This window comes from Scyliorhinus torazame, chromosome 13 (genome assembly GCF_047496885.1).
Source record: "Scyliorhinus torazame isolate Kashiwa2021f chromosome 13, sScyTor2.1, whole genome shotgun sequence".
NCBI lineage: Eukaryota > Metazoa > Chordata > Chondrichthyes > Carcharhiniformes > Scyliorhinidae > Scyliorhinus > Scyliorhinus torazame.
The window spans coordinates 39,150,661-39,162,777 of NC_092719.1; the positions used below are offsets into that span (position 1 = coordinate 39,150,661).

Genomic DNA, 12,117 nt, shown 5'->3' on the forward strand with positions numbered 1-12,117 from the left:
ACGGGCCCGGCGAATCCCACCGTGTTTTTCATTGGATTCGATTGTGTTCCATGTGGCACCGGTCTAGTCCCTCAACAATTGCTGAGTCAGTCCAGGTTTGGAACCGGTTTTGCTGCCATGAAAGTCCATGAATCTTGCCCCGGGATCAACACTTAGTCTCAGAAACAGAGAATCCAGCCCAATATATTTGAAATTCCCACATTCATCACAAAGGTGAATCCTCTTTCACCCAAGACCTCAGTGTAGGTCTTAAGAATTAAGAATATAGTTCATAATTAGATAAAGTCCCTCATATGTTTTTACCAAAATATGTAAAATTTGCCGGTAAATGAATATATATTTACAATTTCTCCTTGCATAAAGGTCAAAAGCAAACCATTTTTCTTTTAGTTACATGGAGGAGTATTTCCTATTGAATGTACTTTTCCTTTCTACTGCCAAAGAAATGATGACCTCAAACACTCCCAACGCTTGGAATCAAAGGCTTTATTTTCAATTTAGATATTTTAAAATGTATTTCATGTATATGTGTAAAAATATGAAACATACAAACCGTTCACAATTACAAATAGTAGCAAATCAATAATGTTAGGAAGTAAAACATGTCGGGAAAAATGTCTTTAAAACTCTGCATGATAACAATGTCGGGAGTGAATAATTTGCTACTGTTTTCCTCATTTGTTAATTCTGATAATTCACATGTGGAGGCAGTTCCATGACATTAACAATTTTGTAGCATCTCACTCAAATGGCAATTCCTTATTTGAATCTACACAACTAGTGTTGGTGGATCCGTTCAGATCCAGGAATAGCATCGCGGAGACAGATACTATCCTCACCCTTTTCTACACGTATGTATTTTCCAGCAGACATCACCATAGAGTGAAACAAAGCTGAAACCCAATTGTTTGAAAACCCTTCCCCAAACTCAGAATATTGAGGCACTGCAGGTGAGATCAGTGGACTGAACCTGTACCAGGGGCTGGACTTTACATCCACAAATCGGGTGGGCCGCCCCCTGGGTGAATGCAAAATAGAGCGTGGCGATTTTGAGTCGGCATGGGACATTATCCCATCAGTCTCCAAAATTACAGAAGGTGAGCAGGCATGGAAATGAGGCCGCCGTTTTGAAATGACTAATTAACGAGCTGTTGAACTCATTAACGACTTAATTTTCTGACATTTTTCATTGCCTGCTGGCCGCATTTCACAGGGCTTGTCCTTGAAAGGAATAGGAGCGTTTTACAGTACCTGTGACAAGGCAGCAAAAGAGTGGCAAAGTTAGCCTGCTATCAGGACCATGTGGCTGAATGTAGCAGCCGACTCTGCTGGTAAAGATGGCATCGCCTGCACGCTTTTTTAAAAGTCACTTTTAAAATCATATTAGACTGTTCAATGAAAGATCAAGGGACATTCAGCGAGCAGGGGACCTTTAAACCTATAGTCATGACTGACTCCCTGTTGTCGGCAATTGGGCGCTTCTAATTTGCTCTTTTCTGCTGGACGGCCAATAATTGCCTCTCTGATGCTGGATTGGGTAAACTGAGATAGCAGGTGCCGGGACGTGAAGACTATTCAGTTTCGACTCCCTCTGCCTCACCCCAGCGGACATTGCAGAATCCAACCCCAAGGGTCAAATCCTGCTCCTTCCTGATATCACACATCTAACCACTGAATATTTTACAACAGAATGCAGCTGGCTAATACTTCAATCTACTCAGCTAATTCTCCAAAGTACTCAGAGAGAAAAACCTCAGGTGCATCTACCTCGCAGTGTGCTGTTAAATATGTACTCCCACTGAGTAAGTACTGATTTTGAGCATGCTGTTGTAACATCAGCCCACGGCTCCATTTAAATGTTTTAAACTGATGCAGTTTTAGATTTACTGACATCAGCAGCGAATTACCTCCACACTTTGGCTGACCAGAGCAAATATTTGAATGCATTAGGGTCTCAGTCAATATCTTCTGAGCCTGCCATGTAATTTCAATGTGAGACCCTTGAGCTTGGTGCGGAGGACAAATGATAAAATCGGCTTATTGAAGACAGATGTAAATTGTGATTTCAGTTGTTTCTGGGAATGTCTTAATTCTTGTAGATTTGAGCTCTAGTTTGCCCATCTTGTATGTCCAGTCTGACTGTTGAATAAATATGCCTTTCCCGACACTAAACAAAACAGAAAGAATAAACTTAAACATTTAGTTAATTAATTGTTTTACATAATAACGTGAGTATATAAGAGTTTACTTACTAGCATTGATAACTTTATCTAGCTTCCACTAAAAGTATGAGGAAGAAAGGAATAGAATGGGGTGTTGATCGGGTTAGATTAAGTAGGGTGAGAGGAGCCTTATTGTGAACCAGTTGGCCTGTTTGGCCAACTGGAATGGCCTATACGCTTTTGAGCACAACAGTTCCGAATGGCCTGTATCTGCACTGCAAATTCTATGTAATTAAATAGAGGAGATGATAAATAACTAAGGCAGGAGTGAGAGCTCTTGTATGGTTCTTCCAGATAGATTATTCAGAATGGACCAAATCGTTTTGATTTGTTTCTTTGAATGGCTTAAGAAAATTAGCCTTCAATTACAGTTCTGTTGTCCCTGCAGCAGAAATATAATTTATTGTCAATTTATTTCTTCCTGCACTCTGTGTGGTGGGTTTTGAACAATTGCAGAATTGGTGATTGAATTCAAATGGGTTCACCAAGAACTGCTGGATAGCAATTTGGACTTTTTATGTACTTGATGTACGGGTGTGAGTTAGGTGTGATTTGGATATCCTCTTGTCAGGATAATAATGCATTTTCGTCGGGATCCACCACAATTTGTTTCTTTGACTTTGTTCATTTGATGACTGTTCAACTACTTTAGTTTAATTGTTTGCAGTTCAAGAGAACGTGTAATTCCTAATATTGTCCAACAAGGGCGGAAGAACCAATTGCCAAGAGGTCAAAAACAATTTAAAATGCTTGCATTAAAGCACTGTATAATGAAAAAAAGTTCAATATTCCTTAGATTAAATACAATCAAAAATTACACATACCCAGGGCACTTTGAGTTCATTGATAAATCACAAGGTCAACTTGCTGCACTGAGAACAATTAAAAATAACCTCTTCCATCAAAAGCAAGAAAGAAGGATGCAAAATATTTTATTACCTAAATCTACAGCACGTCCATCAAATTGTTCCAAAAGCTGAAATTCAAATTAATAATTTATTGAAGTGTGCACAATAACCTTTTTAAAATGAGGAACATACTTAAAATGGCAATACCTAATCTGCAAGTCAGAGGAACAGTAGAAATACAATTTACAGGGGCAGCACGGTGGTGCAGTGGTTAGCACCGCTGCCTCAAGGCACAGGGGACCCGGGTTCGATCCCGGCGCATGGTCACTGTCTATGTGGAGTTTGCACATTCTCCCCTTGTCCTCATGAGTCTCACCCTCCATAACCTAAGGATGTGCAGGGTAGGTGGATTGGCCACGCTAAATTACCCCTTAATTGGAAAAAAATAATTGGGTACTCTAAATGTATCAAAAGAAAAGAAATTTTAATGTGAAAGTGCCAAATAAAAATAAATGGCTGAATAATGCAATCTTTCAACGTGATGGTCTATCCTTCATACCCTGGACTATTCAGAACCTTCCTATGGTGAAGGTATTGACCACACAAGCATCAGTCAAGACCAATTCTGCCTTCACTCCGTATCCGCACATTTAATAAACTTAAATAAAAAAAAAATCAAAATATTTAAATTGTTGCAGTCCATGCAATTCCTCCAAGATACCATTGTTACTCAGTGTTCAAACAAACATATTTTAAAAATAAACCAGCAATTGTGTGTAATAATGGTACGGTGGCGACCCACAGGATTGAATTTGTAATGAATGGTCTGAAACGGCAACTCAATAAAATGGGAGCTAAATATCCTACATGCCTTCATTCATGCACTGTTTCCACCACATGTTAAGAGTTAGATAAGTAATGAAGTTCAGATGTAAAGAGAGATGTGTTTATATGGGGTACTTTATCCTTTGGTGGTTAGGTCTCAATTTAGCTGGAGGCAGTGTGACTATTAATTAGCCTATTGTTCTGTGATGTGGGTTTGGACTATTTTCACTTTGAACTTGCCCTTCAAATGAATTTTTCCCCCTAAAATTCGAGCGATTAGAGTGAAAAGCGATGTTTAAAAAAAAAAAACATTTGATGGCAAAGTCTTTGTCACATCTGGCATCAATTAAAGTAAATCAGTCCTTGTAACTGTTTAGTTTTTGAAAAGGGTACTAATGGAAGGTGAGACCCCCTTGTGAACTAGACACAGTGAAATTGTAAGCCTGTACTTGAAGCAGATTCACAATTTTGCAATGCTGAGTAATGTAGAAACCTTTGCCTAAAGCGAGAGTTACTCTTTGATTTTTGTCAAGTTGATGCAGGTCTTAGCGGGGGAAACAAGGGATATTAAACAGTTGTCAGCTAATGATATTCCTCCTATAAAACTGAACAGATGCTGGAAAATATCACTTTCAAACTCTCGGGTACTTGCTTTGGCCTCATACATGTGGCCACAGTTACAGAAAAGTCCAGGCAAGACAAAGGCCCAGAAAGGCACATCAAATTAAAAAATTGCTAAGAAACTTTGATAATATGTGATGCAGCCATGATTGTTTGTGTAAAGTAGGGGACAATTTTAATCTAACCAGCCCCGGAGAAACTGATGAGTTTAAGTACAAAGGTAGTTTTGCGTACTGCCTGAGGTTATCGAAGTTAAAAGGCAGAGTGCCATTTTAACCTAAGTGCCAGGAGTTAAGGTAAGAGTGGGAGTTTAGGGAAGCGGGGGAGGTGATATTGCTGTGTCTTGTTTTCTTTACTGTGTCCACAGGTAAGTGGGGGCAGATGCAGGGCCAAGGCAGGAGAGCTGGGGCATAAGTTGCAGTAACACTCAGTATAGAGTGAACATGTCTGTGTGCCATCACAGGTAAGAGACTGGTAAGTTAGTCTTTCTTCTACCTTGCTGACTTTGGAAGTGAAGGCTAGGTAAGAAAGCAGAAATTGCAGGAGGTAAAGATTAGTGGTGGAAATAAAAACAAATTAAATTTCCAAATTAAATAAATTCTAATGAACTGAAATTGGGTGCAGGGTCAGTCGATGTGCTGTAGCTGCAACATATGGGAGCTGGTGGTCCCCATTGTGGTTCATAGCGACCATGATGTCTGGAGCAAATGTTGGTTGCTCGAGCAACTTCAGCTCAGAGTTAGTGAGCTGCAGTCTGAGCTTCAGACATTGTGACACATCAGGAAGGGGGAGAGTTACCTGGATGTAACGTTTCAGGAGGCAGTCACACCCCTTAGATTAACTGCCTTAAATTCTGTCAATGGGCAGAGATAGGAGGTTGTGACTATAAATGACGCAGGCAGAGGGATCCAAGGGACAGCACTACAGGTGCCTAAGCCCTTGTCCCTTTCCAACAGATACAAGATGCTTGCTACATGTGTAGATGAGACAGGGGACTGTAGAGAGGATGAGCAAACTGGCCACAGCACAATGGTTCAGGGAGCTATTCAAGTGGGGGGAGAAAAGATAAATGTAGTCATGGTTAGGGATAGTATAGTCAGGGGAAGAGACACTGTTCTCCGTAGCCAGGATTGAGAGTTTCAAAGGCTGTGTTGCCTGTCCGGTATCAGGGGTCGGGACCTCTGCTCTGGGCTGCAGAGGAACTTGTGGTGGGAGGGGGAGGATCCAATGGCCGTGGCCCATGTGGGCACAAACAACATAGGTAGAATGAGGAAGGAGGTTCTGTGTAGGCAGTTTGAGGAGTTAGGCACTAAATTAAAGAACGGAACCTCCAAAGTTATCTCCGGATAATTACCTGAGCCACGTGCAAATTGGCAAAGGGTACGTAAAAGTAGAGAGATGAATACGTGGCTCAAAGACTGGTGTGGGAGAAGTGGGTATCAGTTTGTGGGACATTGGCATCAGTACTGGGGAAAGTGGGGGCTGTGTAGCCACCTGGGTTGGCCAATTCCCGACGTAAAATGGAGAACAGCAAAGGCTGAAGGGAAATTTAGCCAACACAGGCAGAAACTAGCAGGTGTAAGTTTACTGTGTATTAAACTCTGCAAAAGCCCAGACAGCATCGATACAAGCAGCCACCTGCATAATAATGTAGCGGCCATCTACATACTAATGAGCGATTCCCGGGAACAATCAAAACATTTGAGATAAACAAGGCCAAGCCAGACTCCTCGGTGCCAGCAGGAGCCAACACAAAAGAGGTTAACATACACCTAAAGACCGTCCATCGATCAGGGAACCGCTCCAGTATTGGCGAAATCGAACCAAGCGATTGGAACGAAGTCCAATCACTTGGAACCAGGTACGGGGTCCGCCCCGAAAGGCGGGAAGCCCCTGGGGACTATAAAGTAAAGCCCCCAAGTTCAAATCGTCCTTCTTGACAGGGTCACTCAGCAACGCGAACCAACCCTTGACAGTGACCTGTCCAGCTGCCGCCAAAGAACGTAAATCTCAAGTCAACGCTCGCTCCTAGCTACCAGTCCATACCAGCTTTGAATCCCGTAGTTTCAGAACCCGAACGAAAGGCCATTTGTTTCCCTGACCTGGTGGGCCAGTCCGAAGCTAAGTATAGGCCTGTTAGTGACAGAAATAGCTTAGAAAGTAGAATTTATACATGAGTAGCGATTTACTGTGTGTAATAAATGTGCTTTGATTTGAATCTTGCTAATTGGTGTTTTGAGTTATTGATCATTACTTGAACTTGAACCTCGTGGCGGTATCATAAAGATACCTGGCGACTCTAGAGCAAAGGTTATAAAACAGAGCCAATTGAACCAACCAAAAGTTAGCAACAGCTGTACCGTTGGGATGGCCTACATCTGAACCAGACTGGGACCAGTGTTCTTGTGGACCATATAACTGAGAAGTAGAAAGGGCTTTAAACTTGGGCAGCACGGTAGCGTTGTGGATAGCACAATCGCTTCACAGCTCCAGGGTCCCAGGTTCGATTCCGGCTTGGGTCACTGTTTGTGTGGAGTCTGCACATCCTCCCCGTGTGTGCGTGGGTTTCCTCTGGGTGCTCCGGTTTCCTCCCACAGTCCAAAGATGTGCAGGTTAGGTGGATTGGCCATGATCAATTGCCCTTAGTGTCCAAAATTGCCCTTAGTGTTGGGTGGGGTTACTGGGTTATGGGGATAGGGTGGAGGTGTTGACCTTGGGTAGGGTGCTCTTTCTAAGAGCCGGTGCAGACTCGATGGGCTGAATGGCCTCCTTCTGCACTGTAAATTCTATGATCTATGATCTATAAACTAAATAGTGGGGGTGAGGGGGGTTGTTTGGAAAATTAGGAAGTCAAAGTTAAAGGTAGGAGCGCAGGTTAGTGATCAGTCTGAATGTCAACAGAAGACAACAGGTAGGGAGGATCATATGAACATTATATTGCACCAAGGACAAACAAGACTCTTTGTCAAAGCTTTGACAAAGAAGCATCAGACTCGAAACGTTAGCTCTTTTCTCTCCCTACAGATGCTGCCAGACCTGCTGAGATTCTCCAGCATTTTCCCTTTCGTGATGTATAATCAGTTTGGGTTGAAATGATGAATAGCAGGGGAAGGAAGACAAGGGTGGGAGTAGTCTATAGACCCCCAAAATGTGACCTCTCAGGAGGTCAGAGCATGAATGGGGAAATATCAAGGGCATATTTGAAGGGGGGAACTGCAATTATCATGGGAGATGTTAATCTGTATATTGATTGGACAAACCAAACCTGCAAGGATAGCATAGAAGAAGAATTTGTGGCGTGCAGCAGGGATTGATTTTTAGAGCAGTACATTGCTGAAATTATCCATGAAAGGGCTATTTTAGATTAGGTTTTGTGTAATGAAGAATGATTAATTAGGGATCTTGTGGTTGAGGATCCCCGAGCAGCTACTAACCGCAATGTGACAGAATTCCAGACACGGTTTGAGGGTGAACGCCATAGGTTCATAACCAGTGTCGTCAACTTAAATAAGGGAAATTATAATGGTTTGAGGGAGGGGTTGTCTCAGCTGAACTAGGTAAACAAGCTAAAATACAGATCAGTAGATGAGTATTGGCAGATATTCAAACAGCTGGGGCGGGATTCTCCCCTACCCGGCAGTGCGGGGGGTCTTGGCGCCAAGGAGTGGCATGAACCACTCCGACGTCGTGCCGTCCCAAAGGTGCGGAATCCTCCGCACCTTCAGGGGCTAGGCCGGCGCCGGAGTGGTTTGCGCCACACCAACGAGCGCCGAAGGGCCTCCGCCGGGCGGCGTGAGTTGGCGCATGCGCGGGAGCGCCAGCATGTGCTGGTGTCATCCCAGCGCATGCGCAGAGGGGGTTCATCTCCGCGTCGGCCATCGCGGAGGACCACAGCGGCTGACGCGGAACAATAGAGTGCCCCCACGACATGGTGGGCCCCGATCGCAGGCCAGGCCACTGTGGGGGCACCTCCCGGGGCTAGATACCCCCTCCCCCCCCCCCCCCCCCCCCAGAGGACCCCGGAGGCCGCCCACGCAGCCAGGTCCCCCCGGTAAGGACCTACTCCAATTTACGCCGGCGGGACCGGCAAAACAACAGGCGGCCACTGGGCTCATCGCGGGCCAGAGAATCGCCGGGGGGGGGGGGGCGCTGCTAGCAGCCGTCGACTGGCGAGGTACGATTCCCGCCCCCGCCAAATCCCCGGCACCGGAGAATTCGGCAGCCGGCGGGGGCGGGATTCACGCCGCCCCCCCGGCGATTCTCCGACCCGGTGGGGGGGTCAGAGAATCCCGCCCCTGGTCCGTATTGCTCAGCAGGAGTTTATCCCAATCAACAAGACGGATTCCACGAGAAAGAGGCAACATCCATGATTAACAAAAGAGGTTCACACGGTTTTACAATGGTAAGCTATGTTTGACACACTTGCTCAAATTCTTTGAGGATGTAACAGGGAGGGGATGATAGAGGGGAACCTGTTGATGTAGTGTATTTAGACAAGGTGTTGCATAAAAGGCTGGTGCATGAAGTAAAAGCCCATGGAATTGGAGGAAGTGTGTTAGCATGGGTTGCAAACAGGCTGTCACATAGAAAACAGAGCGTTGGAATAAAAAGGTCAATTTCAGAGTGGAAAGGCAGGATGCTCTGATCCTGAGGTTAAGTGTTGACAGCGTCATAAACGCCGTCGCGGTTTACGACGGCATCAACAGGCCACCAGGATCAGCAATCCTGCGCCCTACATGGGGCCAGCACGGCACTGGAGCGACTCGCGCAGCTTCAGCTGCCGATACCGGTGTCAAACGGGCGGTGCAGATCTGTGCATGCGCGCTACATCCGACGTGAATTCGCGCATGCACGTTATGAACAGCGCAAACTCACGCATGCACGCTACATTCCTTCTCCATGCCGGCCCCAACGTGGAGAATTGCCGGGGGGGGGGGGGGGGCCACGTAGAGCGGCCCCCGATTGGTGCCACGCCGACCGCGGCCGCTGATTCTCCAGTGACCGGAGAATTGGCAGACTGACGTCGGAGCGTTGTCGTGTGAATCGCGCCCCCGCCCCCACCCCCGGCGATTATCTGACCCGGCACGGGGTTATTAGTGGAGTACCACAGGGGTCAATTCTTGGGCTGCAGTTGTTCACTATTTAAATTCATGACCTGGAGGAAGAAACAGAATGTAAGGTTTCCAAATTTGCCGATGATATGAAAATAGGTGGAAGGAAAATATGTGATGAGGGTATTGTGATTCTGCAACAGTCTATCGATAGATTGAATGACTGGGTGAAAACCTGGCAAATGGATTTTAATGTGGGGATGTGTGAGGTTATGCATTTTGGTATGAGGAATTTGAAGGCAGATTATTATCTAAATGGAGAGAGACTGCAGGTGAGTGAAGTACAGTGGGATTTAGGTGTCCTAATGCATGAATCACAAAAGCTAACAGGTCCAACAAGTAGTTAAGGTGGCAAATTACATTTTGGCCTTTATTGGAAAGGGGGTTATAGAGTCTAAAAATCGGGAGATTTTGTTGCAATTGTCTCGGCCTCACCTGGAATACTGCATTCAGTTTTGGTCCCCTTACCAAAAAAAGGATATAATAACATTGGCAGCAGCCCAAAGTAGATTCACCAGGCTCATTCCTCTGATGAGAGGGTTGTCCTATCAAGAGAGGCTAAATAGTCTGGGTCTATACTTCTTGCTGTTTAGAAGAGTGAGAGGTAACCTTATTCAAACATAGAAGATCTTGGCGGGATTCTGTGCAAATCGTCGGGGCGGGAAAAAACGGTGCAGACCCTGGCGGGAACCACTCCTGCGTTGAGCCGCCCCAAAGGTGCGGAATCCTCCACACCTTCGGGGGCTAAGACGGCGCCAGAGTGGTTTGCGCCACGCCAACTGGCGGGAAGGTGCTTGGCACCACGCCAACCGGCACCAAAGGGCCTTCGCCGGCCGGTGCGAGTTGGCACATGCTTGGGAGCGCCAGCGTCTGCTGGTGTCATCCCTGCGCATGCACAGGGGGGGGGATCATCTCTGCGGATCCATCGCGGATCGGTACAAGGCTGACGCGGAGGAATAGAGTGCCCCCACGGCACAGGCCCGCCCACGGATCGGTGGGCCCCGACCGTGGGCTAGGCCACCGTGGGGGCACCCCCCGGGGCCAGATCACCCTGCGCCCCCCGAGGACCCCTGAGGCCGCCCACGGAGCTGGGTCCTGCCGGTAGGGACCAATCTTGATTTACAACGGCGGGACCCTCGTGAAACGGGCAGGACTTCGGCTCATCGCGGCCCGGAGAATTCGGGCGGCCGCGGGGCCCATTGTGTCGCGCCGGTCCCCGCCATTCTCTGAGGTGGGTGGCGCGATTCACGCCGGGGTGATTTTGGGGGATCCGGAGAATTCGGAGGATGGCGGGGCAGGATTCACGCCGACCCCCGGCGATTCTCCGACCTCTTGAGTGGGCTTGACAGAGTAGATGCTGAGATGCTTTCACTAGTGGGGGAGTCGCGTACAAGGGAACATAGCTACAAGATAATGGGCGAGTCATTTAAAACTGAGGTGTGTAGAAATGTCTTCTTGCAGAAGGTGGTGAATCTCTGGAATTCTGTGCCCGGGATGTGATGGAGGCTGAATCATTAAAAGTACTTAAAGTGGAGGTGGGCAAATATTTGATAGACCAAGGAATATGAAGAGGCAGCACGGTAGTACAGTGGTTAGCATTGTGACTTCACAGTGCCAGGGTCCCATGTTCGATTCCCTGCTGGGTCACTGTCTGTGCTGTGCGTCTGCACGTTCTCCCCGTGTCTGTGTGGGTTTCCTCCCACAGTCCAAAGATGTGCAGGTTAGGTGCATTGGCCATGCTAAATTGCCCTTAGTGTCCACAAAGGTTGGGAGGGGTTATTGGGTTAAGGGGATAGGGTGGAAGTGAGGGCTTAAGTGGGTCGGTGCAGACCTGATGGGCCGAATGGCCTCCTTCTGCACTGTATGTTCAATGAATAGAGGGCTATGGGGAAATGGCACAGAAAAGGAGTTGAGGCCGAGATATACAATAGATCAGCCATCATCGTACTGAACGGCGGGGCAGGCTTGAAGGGCCTGGTGGACAACTCCTGCTTTTGTTTCTTGCGCAATATTGGGTGAGGATTTAAAATCCACATTTCACCTGATCCCATAGGCTTACTGCCAAGACGGACTCTCACGAGGTTAGAACTGTAGTTCTGGTAAAGTAGGAACTGAAAGAAAGTAGAAAATTGCCAGCACGGTCAATCATCCTAAAGCCGCAAGGTTTGATTTTGAGTACATAAAGTCATATGAATCTGTGCTGCAGTGAACCAACCCAAGACCAGTGTTGTAAAAAGATGTTCCCTTCCAGTAATAATGGCAAAAATAATCCAATAGCTTTTTGTGGTCACTCTTGAGAAGAATGGAATGCAATCCAAATCTACTGATTAGATAAATGTGACTTATGAGAAATACCTAAACATCTAGAGGTATTACAAACTTGGATGTTTGTGTCTGTTTATATCTCTGCTTTTCATTTCAAGGAGGGCTGGGAGGACATTTTCATCCATTTGCTAGGATTCAGAAAATGCTGTCCCAGGATCATTACAA

General features: G+C 46.3%; 1 protein-coding gene across 1 annotated transcript in view; it reads right to left on the reverse strand.

Annotated features, from left to right (window-relative positions):
- Positions 1 to 489: 489 nt before the first annotated feature.
- LOC140387799 (cadherin-related family member 4-like) overlaps positions 490 to 12,117 on the reverse strand; it is a 30,139-nt gene continuing 18,511 nt past the window's right edge. Inside the window, exons 10-11 of the mRNA XM_072470926.1 lie at positions 3,162 to 3,198; positions 490 to 2,167 (exon numbers count right to left, since the gene is read on the reverse strand). Of these exons, the coding sequence (XP_072327027.1) occupies positions 2,109 to 2,167; positions 3,162 to 3,198 (96 nt within the window). The 3' untranslated portion in view covers positions 490 to 2,108. The remainder of the gene's footprint in view (positions 2,168 to 3,161; positions 3,199 to 12,117) is intronic.